At 36.4% G+C, this 20,636-nt stretch overlaps 1 protein-coding gene across 2 annotated transcripts in view; it reads right to left on the reverse strand.

Moving 5' to 3' along the window:
* Nucleotides 1-10,483: 10,483 nt before the first annotated feature.
* LOC133526120 (uncharacterized) overlaps nt 10,484-20,636 on the reverse strand; it is a 77,353-nt gene continuing 67,200 nt past the window's right edge. For both annotated transcript variants that reach the window (XM_061862599.1, XM_061862598.1), the window contains exons 4-5: nt 14,227-14,320; nt 10,484-13,846 (exon numbers count right to left, since the gene is read on the reverse strand). In XM_061862599.1, coding sequence (XP_061718583.1) covers nt 13,685-13,846; nt 14,227-14,320 — 256 coding nt within the window. In that variant the 3' untranslated portion in view covers nt 10,484-13,684. The remainder of the gene's footprint in view (nt 13,847-14,226; nt 14,321-20,636) is intronic.

Consider the following 20,636-nt stretch of genomic DNA (forward strand, 5'->3'; position numbering starts at 1 on the left):
TTAAATTATAAGAACAGAAATTCATTCATTTTAAAATTGTTATATTAATTTTAAGATTGTTCATTTCTAACCATTGAATCTCATCTGCTAACGTATTGTTCGCTATTGATTCAAGACTGGTATGATTCCTGCTAACGCCTTTTATTGTAAGAGTAGCGTCATCATCGAAGATAATGCAATCTTGTTTTATGGACTTTGGGAAATCATTAATTGCGATAAAGAATAGCAGTGGTCCGAGAATGCTTCCTTGAGGAACACAAGTTTTGTTCATCAATACAGCGGATCTGTATTTTTTTTATAAGTGTGTTATCATCTATTCTAGCAATTTTTACTAATTCCGTTTATGAAAAAAGTAGGTATTATTGAAGTGGTTTTTTGTACCTATAGTTATGTAGCCAGTATCGGCTAACAAGAAAAAAAAACGAATCAATTAACTTTCTGGTGGACGAGTAGTTATTTAAGATGTTGGTTCAATAATAATCTCCTGTGATTCCTAGTTTCAACCGCTGATGAAAACATTTTAATTTTAATATTGTTTTCATTTACCGCGACAGTTACCAAATCATGAAATAAAATTATTTATCGGAATATGTCTCTCATTGACTACAAATGCAGTAAATTATTCGAGACGTTTAAGTTTTATTCTCACAGTGGCACTTTTTCCCACAGTGCCACAGTGGCACAGTTTTTCTTAGAATCTAGATAAGCAAGGTAGAATCAAAATGTTTTAGCAAATAGTGCGGGTATCTGCTGAATTACTTTCATAAACCAATCACGTTCAATACAAATTACAAATAAAGCTATCTGTTGACCCCTTGAAAAGCGGCTACCTTTCGATCGTTGGTCCTTTCCCATAAGCGAAGTCGACCAAATTATTTGCAATTCAAGCTTTATTCCATCTGAATAAACCTGGTTTTCGCTAGTATAGTATGCAACAAAGCAAAAAGTGTTCGTTGAGATCCACGCAGTCTCTTGGGTCCGAGACCCAACACATTCGCTGGCGAGTCTTCAAGATTACTGTCAGCAAACACAACGAGGCTACGTGCCTGGAAATAGAGATGCCCGTTAATAAGACCTAGCTTACTGCCTACTGTGGCTGCCCAATTCCCAAATCGCTCTGATCGTTTGATCAGTTGATTAATCCAGTTCTTAAGTTATTTGTAAAAACTAAACGCTGAATATAATCTTAAGAGTCACTATTGATGATTAAAATAATGATGTTAAGAGCATTGACATATATATCTAAGAACGGGCCTTACGGACAATAAGAATGGGGCCAGTACAGCGGTGTCACTCACGAATTCGAGCCAATCATGCAATCTAACGCCGCAACGCGATTGGTTGATGACTTCGCATCACGCGCGCGATTGGTTGCAACTAGTTCAGTTAGACTGCACGATTGGCTCGAATTCGTGAGTGACACCACTGAACTAGCACCATTCTTAGTGCCCGTAAGACCCGTCCTTAGATATATATGTCAATGGTTAAGAGTAGTTTTCCAGCACCACGTGCTCTTCGATAAAATGTAGGAGGTGAATGAGATTGTTTATATACCTACAGTAACATATTTTGAAATATGTAATATTATGTAATTCGCTATCCAACAATTCAATGAATGTCCCTTTGTTATCTTTATAAAAATATGTTAAATGAAGATTTATTTTTATTTTTTTCAGTTTTAGGAATGAATAAGATATTTCCTCTCTATTTTTAACTGTATGGTGCACAATAAAGAATATTTACTTACTTACTTACTTACTAAAAGTATTAAATATATGGCTATGTTATAGTTTATGTTAGACACACGGTAATGACATACTCATACACATCATAACCATCATTCATACTTAATCATCAATTTATATTTTTAGTTGGTAAATAAAAACACAACGGCACTTCTGCTAAGGCTAGCGCAGCGGCGCAGAGGCGGCCAAAAAATTAAAAAAAGCGGTCAAGTGCGAGTCGGACTCGCTCATGAAGGGTTCCGTACCATTTATGACGTATTAAATTCTTATAGTTTCGGAAAAAAGTGGCTGTGACATAAACGGACAGAGAGACGGACATGACGAATCTATAAGGGTTCCGTTTTTTGCCATTTGGCTACGGAACCCTAAAAAGACTAAATATAGGGGTCGCGGCGCCGAATACAATTTCATACCATTTGGCGTTGAGACCCATTGGACCGTGTGGTCCTAGCGCCCTTAACCTGTTTAAGGAACTATCGAAAAAGATTAGAGAGGTCACCGGTGACCGCAGAGCTGGCAGCTTTCTCGCTCAAAGAATTAGTCTTGCGATACAGCGAGGAAATGCTGCTGGCATCTACGGCACCATGCCGCAGGGGGATAGTTTTTAGTATTTTATTTTAAGACCAGTATTCTTTATTTTTAGATTTAGGTTTTAAGTTTTGTAGTTTACTTTTTAGTTTCAATTTAACAATTGAATACATTGTTTTTCATACAATATAAATAAATATGATTTCTAAAACAAATAAACGTATAAGTAGTAATATAAATCCCTCTAACCTTTCATAAATCGTTCTGACGGAACACTTTTGATCCGTGTCGAGATATAGGAATATGATTAATCCACCCAAGTATATCTACTTAAGATAGTTGCATAAAATCATTCTTGATGTATTCATCTGAACAGCTTTAGATTACTTGCAGAACTAAATTTAGTTTCGTATTACAGTCGTAGCGTATGCACTTAGCGCATGCATTTGTATATCGTGGGGTTCCACTCGGTGCTAAGCATGTCCTATTATAATTTCAAAGTCGTAAAGTCTAACTGCCGGCATAAATACAAGTTGAGTATTGCTACCTCTAAATCCATGCATGATCCTAGATGTGAATAATGCAATAACACGTGCCCTCGTTACTTGCCAAAGATACTACCAACTTGTCGTATTAATTTCTGCTCGAATGGAGTTTCGATGTCTTAAATTTTGAACATGCTAAGTACTGTCGGTGTTTTGAGTTGAGAAACGTCTAAATTATACTTAAATAAGTTATATTCAAAATGTAACTGTTCTATGGCAAATGGAATGGATTTGTAGCATTAACTGTCTTTTGTGTACCTATATGCCTATTGGGAGTAGCCATTTCCTAAGTATCGTTTTTAAGTACTTACTACTTATTAGGTCTGATGTCTTTTTACTTTGTAGATGGTTTAGTCTCGTAAGTTTTATAAAACAACTGAATTTAGTTATATTACACCATAAGAAAATTTATCAGCTATACCTGTCTGCGTTTTAGTCGCAAAGCTATATTTGACCCGATAAACGCTTATGGCAGTAGAAGCAAATATAAACTTCAAATCTAAAGTTAAAATCTGGTACTGAGCTTTAGCCCCGCGAACCGGAAGCCAGGATATCGTACAGAGTCAAAAAAAGTTAAAACTTCATTTTAACTGTCTCTTAGTTCTCAAATGCCAATTAAAACTTTCATGAAAATCGTGGTACCTCGCTTTCTTTTTTATGTATTAGTAGGGTAATATTTTATTTAATAACGCATTTGATTCTGAATAATCACAGAAGCCACGTTCGTTAACCAAGTTACAAAGCGATGGGAGGTGCGTACATACAAGTAGATACACTTAATTAAATAAAATAAGGTCGTAAGTATGTATGAGGTTCGAGAACTATTACCGTCTTCTTTAATTGAACGGCAGTACATTTATCTGGCTTGGCTGTGTAATTGAAAGGCGCGGTTGTACCCGATAACAATGGAACACGCTGAGCTTGTCGCGTATAAATTAGGGAATTATATTAATCCGCGGATAACGTGCCTGCGGAGCGCACTTAACGGCGCTAACTCTTGCCGTCATGCCCGCGCGGAATGGAACATCCAGGTACCTAATATCGACTGGAAACTAAACAGACCACATTAAAAACCCCAATACATTCAAACAAGTACAAGCGCCAAATACATCCCTCATTTGAACTAAATAATTCCTTTTATTTCACCCTGAAACGTTATCATTTCCGAATCGTCATAATATCTACATCTTGTTGAGCGGCAGGTCATTTCACCCGACTGGACAAAAGCTGACATATTAAAGTCAGCAGTCAGCGAATTTACGTTATTCCAAAAGTTTCCCTCGTAATCTGTGCGTTATTACGACGCGCTCGTGAAAAATGATGCGAGCACTTTTTTATGCCCATTAGCGGTAGAACGAAATATTTTTAATTTAATCTCGTGAACGCGGGCAGTACAATCAATTTGCGAGACGATTATGCGAGGGAAATTAACGCAAGATAACAGGGAATTAGAGACGCACCTGGGGAAGGATTACCGCTCGAGATAAGTGAATATATTACCGCAATTACGCCGGAAAAGTACTAGCAACAACTGAAAACCGCTCGAAGGGAATCGTGGAATCTTAACGAGAATAACGGGTCTAGGAGGAAACATCTTAGTGCGTTTATCTGTCGCGCTTTTGTCTGTCACATGGCTCGATACAAAGCTGTAGGTGGTTTAATGTGCGTCCTTTGTTAGCAGAGTGTCGAGCTGACGGGAATAACTCGTGTTTTCAAGAAACTTATCAGGGTACTAATGACATTTTGAGAGGCTAAACAAGGGAGAACAATGACGGGCTTCCGGATGAAATATACCTACCTATATACATTTGCTTACTAAAACTGCTTTTAGCTTAGATTTCCTGCAATCTGTCAGAAATGGGTTGTGTAACGTGAATTTGATTTGCTGATGATGGTGCTCGAGCTCAGAATAATTCGTGGAGCGAGATCTCGTGCGGTTCTAACCGGCTGTTTACTCGATTCCGCTGTGATTTGATACGTCAGCCGAGGTAATGTAGCAGAAAGTACGAGCATTTATGTACTTAAACTACGTAGGTATAAACGAGCAACCTTAATTTTTATTGGCAAAGATATCGTATACCTACATTTAATTAGAAAAAACCGACTTCACTAAAAGTTTAAAATGTCATTACAATTATTTACGTCTATCTCATAATAACTACAATGAATTTCAAGATGTCCTTACAATACTTGTTAAGGCATCAGCAGTTCCCTTTTACCAGACGGCAACCGCTTACGTTAAATATGCTTGCGTCAACTTGGAATTAGGTTTCCAAAAATGAACTCCGCTGGGCTCCTTTCGGATGTAACCGGGAAAACGCATCATGTAATTAAATTTTCACCAAACTTGCTTCTTCGAAAACTGATGAGAAAGTTGCATTTTATTCACATGAGAGGCAAAGTAAATTTATGCAAACTTTGAGTTGGTCCCTTATGTTAGCTGGTAGAATTGACTTTTAAATGATGATTTTGTATGATAATTTATTAATGTTCATTTGATTTGATTGATTTTTTAACTTTCTCATGAACAAAAACAAAAAAGAGAGACTTTACGAGCTGGTGTGGTGAAAATAACAATTAATTCACATGTTAGTACGGTCAAATTAGCTCAAATTTCACTAAAGTCAGGAACTAATTCTAAGGACTAATAAAATCACTACGGATTGTTTTGTATGGGCTAAAAATCGAACTTTATACAATCATTACTAAATTCACCCCCCCGGAAAGGGGTGAAATCGGCTGAAAATAATGTAATGGTTGTAACTAAGAAGAGAAAAAAGGTGTACTCGGTGCAATTTGGCGTACGTTTTACAACACTTATATCTAAATTCGCACGTGTTATTTATGTTAATTTAAGCTACGGAACAGGTAAAAAAAAAACAACATACAAAAAAATCTATTTTGGCCATTGCGGGTCTGGGGAAAGTAACGTACTCGGTGCAAATTGAGTAAATAATTAGAAAAAATATCTAAATCCAATGTCAAATTCGCACCAGGGTGCGACACCCGGAAAGTAGTTTTTCATGTTTTACTGTCGTTGTACTTCGGGGGAAATTTTAATACTATTGGAAATTGATGCAATCATATTCATTTGATTTTGTTTACATTCGCACCCCATAAAAAATTGGCATTTTTATACGGAACATGCAGTTTTGTAATCAAGTACCAAAAACGTAGAGCAATAAATACACAGAAGCGACAAGCGCGTGATTAGTGGCAAGAGAAGGAACGCGCGTAGATGCACCGACGAAGCACGGCTAGTACGTAGTAGTAGTAGGCACGAGTAGTGGCATGTACGTACTGCAAAAATAGTATGATTTTTTTTTTCTTTTATACTACGTCGGTGGCAAACAAGCATACGGCCCGCCTGATGGTAAGCAGTATCCGTAGCCTATGTACGCCTGCAACTCCAGAGGATTTACATGCGCGTTGCCGACCCTAACCCCCTCCCAGCCCTCGTTGAGCTCTGGCAACCTTACTCACCGGCAGGAACACAACACTATGAGTAGGGTCTAGTGTTATTTGACTGCGATTTTCTGTAAAGTGGAGGTACTTCCCCAGTTGGGCTCTGCTCTAGATCTGGAATGACATCCGCTGTGCTGTGCCCTACCACACAGCGCGAGATCACATTCACAATGCCCATACCTCTCGTAAAAGGTTTCTGAGTATGCAGACAGACAGTCAACAAATTAAATACAGGTACGCTCAATGTTTGTTAAATTCGAAAAATCGCGTTTTTTCATATACATACGAAAACGTTAGACTACTTAGTTCACTCAATGATTGTTTAAAACAATAGTTCCGTTTTAATGCCAGAAGAAAGATTTGTGCTCGTTGCCCGTCAAAAGTGTCAAACAAACTGTCTCGGAACAATCGCTGCGCGTAGGGTTTGAGATCCGGATATCCGAAATATCCGGATATCCGTCAACTATAAGATCCGGATCTAGCGGGTCATAAGATCCGGATATTACGGATCCGTTAAATATGGTTATTGACCTATAACCGAAACAATTTTCTAATGAAATTTATGAATAATTTTGTCATTTAAATATAGTATTTTCATATATTTAAGCAATTCAAATACTAACAGCACATCAATTTTGATAAGTACATCATGTCACGCAGTAACTTTATACAATGAATGCGAATATTGCTTAATGCAAACATTAGATCATTGGATATCCTGATGACTTGGGGCTATAGGCTCAAAACAAAAGCGACCTGGAGGCCAAGGCTAGGAAGGAGAGAAAATTGGTCTGATAATCAACCACTAGAATATCTCCAAATGAATAGGGCTAAGATGGTCGGCTCTTTATCATTTGTCATGAAGGGCATAGTGACAAGTGATAAAAATAGAACCATGCTGCCACCGCAGATCGAAAAGAAAAGACCTACCTAAAGTAATCGGGAAGAGGAGATAGATGTTCGAATCCAAAATGCCCTAAGATGCTCAGCAGCGCTTCACCGAGTTCTAGTATCCAAGCTGATCAGTAGACTGTCCATGATTCAAGTATATAAGACAATAATTAGATTTTGATGAATGGCATCGGTAAGTATTACACTTGGACTCTGAATCAGAAAAAAAAGAACAAGTTCTTAGTTAAGAAGACGAAATTCTGGCGGAATATTCTGGGACCTATCAGAGATGAAGATAGAGAAGATGAAAGCGTAGGAAAAATAGGGAGCTAGAGTAGCTAGTTGCGGCACCCAATATAATTAGCGAGATTATAGCCGCACGACTTCGCAGACTTGGTCACTTGGAGTGGACGGGAGAGAATCGGGCTGTGAGAAGATAGGAGCGATGTAGCCCTAAAACGCCCTCGGAGTATCCAACTAGCGTGGAGTGGTGCAGAATAAAGCAGAGTGACGTTGTACTTGTGTCAAAGGCCAAGATTCTTTTTGGGTCACTGATCCAGTGAAGTAAGTAAGTATTGCTTTCATAGTTAGTATTTCATGACGTTTCGTGTTCAACGAGGTGAGGCATTGGATTTATTTTCAACTATGCACCAGCTAATCCAGATATAAACCCTCCATATTAAGTACGGTTTTAGAGATAACATTATGTTAGCTATTATAATAATCAAGTAATCATTTAAAATTGGTTGGGATAATATCATTGTATTAAAACATAGTTAAAAACGTTATTTCTGTGTTATCTAAATCCGTTTATTAGGATTTTATTTTGGTGGATATTCGAATAATTAGAATATCACAATATTCTAATTGCAAACCCTACATATAGTAGTGACACCCAGTAGTGACACAAATAGGTAATGTAAATACTGCGAGGAGGATCTTGTTTAGGAAATAATCGGACAGACAGACGGACATGACGAATCTATAAGGGTTTCGTTTTTTGCCATTTGGCTACGGAACCCTAAAAACAGAGCGATCGAGTATATTCCTTCAACAGGATGCTCTCTTACAGCATATAAAAAGGGCTTAACAGACCCACATTGGGACCAATTTACCTGAATAGCGACCCACAAATGCTAGATTCTTGCAACTAGGCTTGGCGAAACAAAAATGATGGACCAGCGTACACCTCTTTGTAGAAAACCCTTCCTGATGCTAGTCTCAGCTGCAAGGAGCTATTGTCTTGCAAGTGCAAAGAACGCTGTACAGGGTGTGGGTGAGTAAAACACGGATTTAAATACACTATGCTTTGCGCATGCGAAGGTGCATGCTCTGAGACAAAATATCACGTAAAAAAAATTTGTTTAATTAGTGTGTAACTTTAATTAGCTAGATTCGGAGTAAATTACAATAAAACGATCTCAGTATTCTTAATTTTGATAATAATACTTTTATCGAAAATATTACTTTACTATAAATATCGTTCAGCAAGTTACCTTTACTTAAACATCATTTGCCTTGCAAATTGTATTGAAACAGCCATCCGACTCTTGGTGGTGTCATCCGGTATGGAACAAAAATAGGGTAATTTGCTTGTTTATAAACCGATTTTCAAAATTTTAATGGAATTTAATAGCTTGCTAATGTAGCATTCATATCTTGATACAATGTTTTCCTGTAAAGTTACTAGTAAAGTTGATGAAAACAAAAAACGGATTTTTTTTCGGGAAAATTTAAATAAAACTTAACATTTCTCGCAAACTATGGTACTTACAAGGTCAAATGTATAAACGATAATGTAGCGCATTTAATTTTGCTTTTTATGACACCCCACACAAGCTTACATGTGATATACTTTCTGTGGTATACGCAATATTCTGAACACGGCACCGGCCATTTTGATGACGTCATAACTGGTGACTTAACCACGTTAGAAACTGTCTCCCGATGGTTTTTTTGTCAAAATAACATGCTTAACAACATACTAAAATATGGTGCTGGTTTCATCAAAGGCACCTTTTGGGCCCTATATGACCCTAAAGGAAGCGCCTTCATACCTACTCGTATAACATTTTTTTATACAATCAAACACATTTGAATAAGTAGTCGATAAAGCGGTCAAACACCGATAGATTATTAATATGTTGTAACATGACATCACTATTTTTGATCTCACATAGACAATTTACGCACAAACTTGCATTTCATTTTTGGTCGCACTTTTGAAGTTTGACAGTCGTTCTTGATATCCTATTTCTATGTATCCGGATCCGAAAAATTGTCGGATATTGCAAGCCCTAGCTGCGCGCTGCGCTAGCTCCCCGCCCCGCGCGCCCCGCGCCGCGTGCGGCCAACCACCTTCGCTTGCAGTTCGTTGCGATTAATTCTATTTACTTTTTGACAAACTTCCGGTAAAAAAAATCTATTTTTTATTTAGTGCAAATGTAGTGTCTTTAGATAAGTACCGTTTTTAAAATTTTCACGTCTCTCTTAATTTCCCCCGAAGCACAATGTACAAAATAATTAAAAATACATGTTCCATAATTTGCCCAGGCGTGCAAAGTTAACTGAATGTTTATAATGCTTTAAAAAGCTTAACTTGAGATTGCACCAACCGACTGACTTATCCTCGAGCCGCAATCGAAAAAAAAAAATGTTTTTAGGGTATCATACATTGCACATCTTTTTAATTAAGATATACTATGCACCAAGGTGTTCTCTATACACTACTTAGCTTGAACCCAATAGCTTTTAATTTACTCCAAAATTGCGGCACTTTATAGTTTATACCTAAAATTTAACGGTCTTCCGTACATAATAGAAACGGTGCAACTCGGGGGAAATAATCTAGTTGCGCCATCTAACGAATCCAAAAAAAGCACGACTACACGACTTACTTCCATACTTTTCGTTAACTTGACTATACTATGTGGTCTAGGCTGTCAAATTGTCATATCAATAACTTGTCACGTCAGTTATCTTATAAAACAAATATTTTTCCTGATCAACTTTTCAGGATATTGAGGCATCGTGTTCGAGTATAACATATTCAGTTTTCGTTGAATTTTTAATGTTAGGTTTGTTTGCGTTGGCATTGTTTTTGAAATTGGTTCGAATCGTTATAGCACACTGCTATCGTACTTCAATGGCTCGTGACATGATCAATTCAATTAATTTTTCATAGGTTGTCTTTCAGTTCATCCAGTGGCTTCACTGCTACTCCGTATTAGCGAAATACTAAATGTGTGGTGGGACTGGTGTGGGACAACGCTATGAAGGAGAGACAGAAAGGGGGAATAAAAACGTTCCTGTTTCATACAATTTATTCAATCATTTCGATACTTTTACGAAATACATACAACATGAATGAAGCGAATATTTACAATATATCTTAACTACTTACACATCGTTAGGTAATTAATTAATTGAAACTTACAGTAAAAGCTCCCTAATTGTCTTTGGCACTTGCTTTCAGTAATAATTATAGTTCAATAATAAGGTAATTAAAATTAAATATGAGTAAATAAGTGTCGCTTGAGGGTGGAATTGAGCAAACATTTTTAATTTTAGATAGAATGCACTTATGAATGCAAGGTTAACAAGATTCCATGGCGTTATGGGCTACTTAAAATTTTTCCAATGTGGATAAAAGTTCTACGTAGGTATATTGCACAACGCACACGTCTAGATCATTAATATCTCAAAAGTCGACTTAACATAATACTCTACATTACATATTGTAAAACGTTCTCTTTAGACAGACATGTCATACCTCTGTTACATCAGAAACACTGATCTTTACACCATTACAGGCAAACGTTTTTTTATTGAAGTAATTGTAACGTTGATAAACATTGGTCTCAAAGACGACCGTGTTTGAATTTTCCTGTAAAGGGTTAAAGGGAGTTGTTTGGATTCATTGTCGTTTATTAGCTAGAAATGATTGATGATGATTTTGAGTAATTGGGTCACACCTAAGAAATGTTGTAAATTGCTAGTCTTTAATACAAGGAAGATTATTCTTATCATACTAGCATTGATTTCATTAGTTGATCGTTATGTTTAACCCTACTTGATTTTACACATTAGTAGACTCTGCGAAAGGACTTAAATATCCTAGTGAATAGGCAATATATAATCAAATAGTAGCCAATAAAATACTCGCAACTTTGTACAAAAATGATGTGTGTAAACACTGGAGGGAGTGCGATATTGGACGTTTGTGTTATTCGATCCTTATACATAACCCCTATCATATAACCTATTCAATATTCATAGTCGATACAAAATACTATTCCAAACTGCATTACTGGATCACGAAACATTAATTACTAGAATGTTTTCTACGGTTTTAAATAGTACAAAGGGGTCTAGAGTGGTTTTGTTAAATATAAAACAAGCAGGTTTTCTGTAGATTACTTGAAATTATCGAGATTTTTTAATAAATGTATTTTATATGTTGACCGTCATTTAGTTCTAACGGGTTTAACACCCGTGATATAAACTTGTGATTTCATTGAAAATAAACTGCCCTTCTAAGTCAATTCATTGAAGGAAGGCTAAAGCCTTTTGAAATTTCCGGCATTTGTCTTCCTGCAACTAAACCGCAAGATCTCGCCTACAATGGTAGATATCTTTAATTAAAGACTTGGAATTTAAACCGATTGTACAATCTATTAATAATGTTTTACACTGAATTTTGAAGCATTTTTACTGCTAACTGATATCTAGCTTTGATTATGTTCATAAAAGTACCTATAGGTAGTTAACAAGGAACATACATATTTACTCGAGTAAAGTACCTATAAGTTGCACTGTACCTACTAGTAAGTGAGACTAGATTTAGTTTGCTGCGCATTTGTCTGACTCTAACTTGATAAACCCTGGATTGATTAAATATATTTTTGAGTGGAATAATTATTGTTTTATTATTATTGACTCGAAGCAAAATATAGTATTAACCCCCTGTATTTTGCTTCGAGTCAGTGGAATAATAAAGATAAATAAGTTTTAAACAACATTTAAATTTTTGGTGGATTGAGTATGAGGCGGTGTAGAGAATTTTTGTTTATATTTATTAATACAACAGGTACTTCTGACTCTGTACTTATTATATTATCTGGACACATGACAACGGCCCCAAATATGATCGTATATTCTATTTTTAACACTATAATTCACATGAAATAAACTGACTATGGATATCTGCCCATGAAGATTTTGGTTGTTATGAGAATATCTACAATTTCAGGAAAAACGACAACGAGAATATTAAAATTCTACACGAGGAAAGCGAAACACTAAAATTAAAAAAAAGAAAAAACAAAGAAGGCTCTACTCGACACTTTATCATATTTAATTATTATCGATTTTTACAAAAATAATCTCGTAATAACATCTAGTACTATTATTTATACAGTTATCCTTATATTTACATCTACAATAGCTGCAAATATTAAAACAGTTTACAAATAAATAGCACATCTTAATACGTTAGTCAAAATGCTGTAACATTAACTTTATTCAAATGGTTGAAATTCGAGATCACAATATTGCTTGGCATTATGAGTAACCCTAATATTATGCACTAACTTAAGAGTTCCTTGGATAACATCCTTCGAGATCATGAGTTACACCAACTAGGTTTTTATCTCAGTTTTGAATGCGTATTTAAAAATATTACTATAATCTACCTATCATATCTTTAAAATTTAATATTTGTGTCTTATCCGCGCGCTTCACATAAATTCAACCCTGGGCAGTTACGATCAATAATTAAAAGTACAGACTTCATCCATTATCATTACCGAGCTGTCTGCCAGCTATTGGATTCGAATTATTCATTTTGTTTCCAATGGACAAATGCTGTTAGCTCTAATAGCCTACCGAACGGAGGGGAGACTGGGGCGCAGAGTGTTGCAACGGGTTACGCTACCCTCAGGTAAAGTACCGGACAGGGTCCGGGCGAATGTGCCCGCCTAATCAGGCAGAACGAACGCACGCATGTTCGACCTTTCCACGTGCGCAATATTACCGGCGCTCTGTGTTCGACAAAACTGCCAAACTAAATGTAGTAGTTACGATAAACGAATTTTGTTACTTTTCGGTACTAAAGTTCGACAGTTTGGTAGGCTCTGATATATGTCAAAATAGTTTATCTAGCTGTTTATTTAACATCAGATTGTTTAGAATATTGATAAAATAAATATCATCACATGAGGCTGGCAGACAAATTTGTAAGCCTGGAAATAAATATTATACCATACAAATATTTGTAGCTTTTAAGAAAATTACAATTTCATTTCATTTAGGTTCACCTTATTGACAGAGTGACGATAATACGAAGTTTACTTATTTGTGGAGAAACACTAACAATTGCAGTACTTATTTGATTGACTTTATAATCTAATCTTTAATCTTTGTGATCTAGAGTTGCTTACAGCGCTGTATCGGAGAAGTGCGGTGTAATTGTGTGATTTGCCTAATATGCGGTAAATGTTGTTTTGACGTTTATGAGTTCTTGAGATGGTGGCCGTCGTGGTCGCACCGCCGCAGCACGGCGAAGTGCGTCATCTGGAAGGTATTGGTGGAGCGGCAGCCGCGCTCCAGCGTGCCTGTCATCGTGTAGCCCATGTTGAAGTCCGCCTGCGTCACGTTCGTCGTCAGGTATAACTGTTGACAAAATTAATACGTCAATCTGATCAAAACGGTTCGATTTGAGTGGTTTTTTGCACGCCGCTCAAGTGACGTTTTTTGGTTGAACAAATGTCACTTTTGACAGTAACGGATCGGTATCGTACCCTGATCGTACCGCTGTGCCTTCTAAGCATTGTCCAAATCGGGTCGATAGTATTCCATTCTCACTTATCGGGAAGTCGGAATCATTAACGGAACGAATCTATCGATCTGAATCAAATCCTAAACCAAATTGTCAGTTTCCATGGCTAATCGTAGCTCAAACAGTAAATAAACATTATCTATGATAAACATCGAATGTTCCTAATGACATCTCATCAGCTACGATTAGACAGTAATGAACTGGCGATATTTACCTTGAAGTCGGCGTCGGTGCCGAGGTGTTTGAAGGTGCCGACGACGTGCACCGCGTTCCCGCCGCTCACCACCATCCGCGCTTGTGTGCTGTGTCTGCGAATAAACAGGAGAAAGTAGTTGCAATGTGTTCTTTAGGAGAAAAATTGGATGGAAGATATTCGGTGTTGGTTGAACGTAATGCCAAATTCATTTATGGTATAATATGTTTAACGTAATGCCAAATTCATTTATGGTATAATATTCTGATACAAAAACGTATAAAATATACAAAAAAAAATCCTCTTCACGCTTAAACCGGTGAACCAATTTGAAAATAGAGATAATTGGAGTCTCGGGAAAGAACACAGGATAGTTTTTATCCCAAAAACCATCCCTTACCTATGGGTGTGATAAGGGAGGTGGAAGTTTGTATGGGGCATCAATACTCGCTGAACCGATTCAGATGAAATTTAGTATAGAGATACATAGTTTGAGCCCCAGGAAAGAACATAGGATAGTTTTTATCCCAAAAATTGTCCCTTAAAAGGAGGTGGAAGTTTGTATGAGGAATCAATAACCACTGAACTGATTTAGATGAAACTAAAACCAATTCAGTTGGCACTAATAAATCTGGAATATAAATGTACCTACATGCTAGTCATTTCAGCGTAGCGCCACGAAGCCGACGATGCAGGGATGTTGATATCTTCCCATAGAATTTGGGGCTATACAAAGCGTAATATATGTCAACCGGAGACCAAGTCCTTACGGCTCTGCCAACGTCATCGACAGATTTGAACGCTAATTGGAGATTCCGTTTGCTTTTGTAAGGAACTCAGAATTTAAACATATGGTTATGTGCTGGTAGTTTATATTTAACATAAGTACCTACCTTGTTTTCTGATGAAAAGAGCACATACAATCTTAAAGATCATCATTCTTAATAAATTTAGGAGGGACTTAAGCCTTTAAAGCGGGGGTGTTGCCTCGGCTGTTTGTCTCGAAGCGAGAATTAGTGCGGAAGCGGCTACCTGCGGCCGCGGCGACATGCGCTGATTTATTTCACCAGGCTTTGTTCCAAGAACACAAGCGAGTGTACGGTTCAAGGCAAATGTAACCCCGAGGTCCGAATAACTCTTTATTATCGGAGGAAACACTTATTCTGGTCCAACTGAGGCCAACGCTTGCTTACGCTTGCGCTTGCTTGTAGGCTTTAGGAATACAGGGCAGGTAATGTTCCTTAATCAAAAAGGCATATAACACGGTGGCTCCTATCAAGATAGGACGTTTTGACTTGGCGCCCCGGTGTCTTGCCTTGCAGCCTGTTTCGAGTCGACATTTATTTTCTGCAGAGATTTACGTGTGATAGCAATGTATGATGAATGTCTTAAATATTAAACTGGGCTTTAACGTTATATAGTGAGAAAAACAACTTCATTGAAGAAGTGAATAACTAAAGGTGAGGCGCGCAAGTTAGGTAGAGATACCTATTATTAAATATTCTGCTGGACCTGCACAAAATGTCACTTTATAATTCAGGCCTCCGATCCAATACTATACCTTTAGATGTGAAAGGAGGTTTAACATGTTTTAAAAGTATTAAAAAAAAAGTGATTTGTATTTTCTTGCGCCTACACAATTTTGTGGTGAAGCAAAATACCAGATTATAATCTTTGTATACACTAGTTCATTGCGACGCAACAGCTGCTAGGATGCAGAATACCACTTAGTTTATTTAAATTAGAGTCTAGACTTTATATTATATTTTAATTAAACTAAATAGTTATACCTAAACTCAATTCAAGTAGAAAATTTCAAGAACACACTACACGTACAATAAGTAATTTAGACATATATTGCAATATTGGTATCATAAATGTTTATCATGTAATTTTCTACATGTAAACAACATACTGATTGCTGTTTTAAAATTGTTTATGAATAAAATTAAATTTCGTATATACCTAATACCTTAAATAAATCAAACGATCCAAAACCAATCGATACAAAATACAAAATCGCAGTCGGTTCATCTACAATTCTATTTTAATTTAGTATTTGTATGTCTTTATGCTGTATTTTCTTGTTGTATGTATATATTTTTTGTTTGTACTTAACGATTTATCTACTAGTACCTGGGCGACCGAGCTTTTCTCGGTTATTGTTAAAATATGTATCTAAATAATCTAAGTTAATTACTACTAGCGCCATCTGTTATACACGATATGTAAACCGTACATGTGTCATTGTCTGTGACATTAAAAAAATAAATTAGTCTCATTGCAACAGCTATTCGTTTCATTTGAGGTTATGGGTTGTGGGTTTTATGTCACAGACAATGACACATGTACGGTTTACATATCGTGTATAACAGATGGCGCTAGTAGTAATTAACTTAGATTATTTAGATACATATTTTAACACCTCCACTTATCAAAATAATCTAAGTGTAGTTTCTAAAAAACAAAATAACAATTAAATCTAACTACACTACACAATGTTCCGAATGCCCATTTTTCGAACAAAATAATTGTGCTTTACACTACTTAAACCTTTAGTCAAAAGGTCTGCAGGCATTTCAGATGTTGACAAATAAACAATTTTCACATGATTGTTAGCGACAGCTTCCCTAACAAAATGATGACGAACATCTATATGTTTTGTTCTTTTATAGAACAAAGGATTCTCAGTCAATTTCTAAGTCCCTTGGTTATCATTGTATAAGACAATTTTATAGTCGCATACAACAATTTCAAAAAGCAAATTTTTTAAATAAATTGCTTCCTTGACCGCTTCAGAAATTGCCATATACTCAGATTCAACTGAGCTCAAGGCCACTGTTTGCTGCTTTTTATATTCATAAGAGATAACAGAGCCTGATAATTTAAAGCAGAAGCCAGTGTATGACTTTCTGTCTATATTATTTGAAGCCCAGTCAGGATCACCAAGCCTTCCAAATTTTTATCATCATTTTTAAAAATTAAGCCAAAAGATTTAGTTTTCTGCAAATATTTTAATATTCTTTTTGCATGTGACCAATGTTCAGCCGAAAAACAATTATTGAACTGGCTCAAATAACTAACACTGTAACTAATGTCTGGACGTGTAAGTACAGCTAGGTACATTAGACTTCCTATCAGCTGTTGATAAGGGTATTGTTTACAAACTTCTTCAGATTTTTCCAATTTTAAATTACATTCAATTGGGGTATCCACAGAATTACAATTTGACAGTTATAACTATTTATTGTAATATGGTGGTTAAAAAAATATATATAGCGCTGGAAGTCGCTAGCAATATGCTGAGGCCATTTTAGGGTACTTTAATCTTTTTACGTTATGTTACGTGTAAATTTACTTGTTTGTGTTTAGGAATAAAAACATATTCTATTCTATTATATATATAATTTGACACATTATTTCAATTATAATTTTAATTTAATGAACATAATCATTATTGTAATTTTAATTCTAGACATAAATCACATCAATTCAGAAAAATAATTCTAGTCATAGATTCAAATTTTAAGAACATTATAAATAAATGAGTATGAATATGAGTATATTATTTGACAAGTACTTTTGTTCGCGTTCTTTGGTCCATTTGTTATGGACAAAAACCATTTTCCTTACAATAACTGTTCACCCCAAAAATAACCAAGGTCCCGTCAGTTTTTGTCTCGGATAAATTTCTCTTGTCTATACAGCATCGGTACCCGCGGCACGTATCCCAGTTAGTAGGGCGCCACGTAGCCTGCCCTAACGGCCTATGTAATGGCGGGCCACTGTTATACTCCTGCCGGAACACCTCCCCAAACTTCGCCAGAACAAATTAAAAACCTTTATGCGCCCTTTTGGCACTACTTTCTTGAGTGTTATGGCCGAGAATGTGCCGGAATTTCGTGGGGAATTAAGTCGTGTTTTGTTTCAGTTTAAAACAATATCAATTACTGAGTTTGGTCGTGTTGGCTTTTGTTATAGAAATAAATGTCGTTTTTGGAAAACTCCCGCTCTATCATGAAATACGAGTCATTTAGCTAAAATAGGAGGGCGAGAAGCAATAATCGTTAGCGCTAACGGGCCAGTTTAGTCCCCGTGTCGAGGCTGGCTGGTCTGAAAATTCTTTTAACGCCTCTATTACAGCTCGAGGACAGGCTTAATCGCCATCTAAAAATAGTTTCATGACACCTTGTTTGTGTTACTAAGTAAATTTTTAAGGGTTTGTCTGTTTATTACTGCCGAGGAAACTTCGTGGTAAATTAAAAATAATGACCTGGTTGTTTGCATCATTTATCTTTATGTTACACGAGACTGAAATGCTCTGGGCAAACTTAGCGGTGAATGTCTTGATTAATAACAAGAAAATAAAAGGGTTTTTACAAGGTACCATTGGTAGGTTTTTTGATAATTGGGCCAATGCGTTCCTCTATGAAAAGATTTTGTTGTAATTCCTGCAACCAAGCTTACACAAATTAATTTGAAAATTGTAATTATGAAGGGTAGGGATATGGATTACCTAATCTGAATAATACGTTGTATACTCCAATAAATTGGGCTTGCACCAAACTAAACCCCGTGTTGTTATTTTCGTCGCTTAGTGAGCACATTATTTCAGGTGAACCAATACGTGTAAGTACATACAAGTATGTATGTCACTTTTTTACACATAGAAGTGCGATACTGATATATATGGTTGTTAGGTAAGGGGACTCAAAGTCATGTTCATACTGGTTAGGCTGAAGCAACGATCTCGGTAAGCAATAGTCAGTTCCGGGGTAGATGGCCATAAGGGTGAGATGGCCCATCGAAATATTTCGTGGTTCTGATGATTAGATGTCGCTAGTTTTTGTTTAGTATGCTTCACTTTATGCTTGGCAGTAAGGATGTGACCAAAAATTTGTTAAAAAAATACATTAAATACTTGTTGATTGTTTTAATTAGTGAAAATATTTTTTACATCACCACCATGTCACGAAACTTAATCGCGTTTAAAAAAACTATGGCAACTACCCCCGGACTTACCCTATGTCACATGTATATGTAGTTCTGGAGGTATATTGGAGGAGTAATCCAACACCCAGAAATGATTCAGAATTACACGATTACATCATCTTGGTTATTAAAATGTTCTCCAAGTTCTCAAGTATTTATGTATGCGTATAGATATTAATTATTGATTGAGTGTTGTTATTTGACGACCGGTCTGGCCTAGTGGGTAGTGACCCTGCCTACGAAGCTGATGGTCCCGGGTTCAAATCCTGGTAAGGGCATGTATTCGTGTGATGAGCATGGATATTTGTTCCTGAGTCATGGGTGTTTTCTATGTATTTAAGTATTTATAAATATTTATATATTATATATATCGTTGTCTAAGTACCCTCAACACAAGCCTTATTGAGCTTACTGTGGGACTTAGTCAATTTTTGTAATAAAGTCCTATAATATTTATTTTATTATTTATTTATTTAGATATCATTGCCGTATTGGTATAGAATTGAAAAGTTTGATGTGTATTCGGAAAAAAAAACCCTATGATTTGATATTAATGCATTTCATTTGCGTTACTATAAGATCGATAGGGATGCGAAAACACATATTAATATCGTACAAACCAACATCACGTTTTATATATTCAGAAGGTTCATGTAGGTTCTGTATTAACATCCATTTTTAGGGTTCCGTAGTCAACCAGGAACCCTTATAGTTTCGCCATGTCCGTATGTCTGTCTGTCTGTCTGTCTGTCTGTCCGAGGCTTTGCTCCGTGGTCGTTAGTGCTAGAAAGCTGAAATTTGGCATGGATATATAAATCAATAAAACCGACAGTCGTAAAATAAAATCTAAAATTTTTTTTTTTTAGGGTGCCTCCTGCCTCCCCTACACGTAAAGTGGGGGAGAAATTTTTTTTTCGCTTCAACCCTAGAGTGTGGGATATCGTTGGAAAGGTCTTTCAAAACTAATAGGGGTTTTCAAGAAACATTTTTTGATAAAGTGAATAAATTCGGAGATAATCGCTCCGAAAGAAAAAAATTGTGTCCCCCCCCCTCTAACTTTTGAACCATAGGTCCAAAAAATATGAAAAAAAAATCGTGGAAGTAGAGCTTAAGAAAGACATTAAATGAAAACTATAGCGGACATGATCAGTTTAGCTGTTTTTGAGTTATCGCAAAAAGTTTTCCCTTCTTGCCTGACGTGGAGTGCGCACATTGACGCGCGCTGCGACAAACTGGCCTCGGCCAATTACGCACTCTCCAGGCTTGTGAACAGCCTTTCAACTGAAAACCTGAAAAAGGCTTACTATGGCTATTTTCATTCCATACTTATTCAAGGCGTGGACCTATGGGGAACAGCAGCCGACCGTAACAAACTTTTTAAATTACAAAAACGCGCAGTACGCCTAATTGATAACAAACCCTTAGATTACCCGGCACAA

The sequence above is a fragment of the Cydia pomonella genome, chromosome 16, assembly GCF_033807575.1.
Source record: "Cydia pomonella isolate Wapato2018A chromosome 16, ilCydPomo1, whole genome shotgun sequence".
Lineage (NCBI taxonomy): Eukaryota > Metazoa > Arthropoda > Insecta > Lepidoptera > Tortricidae > Cydia > Cydia pomonella.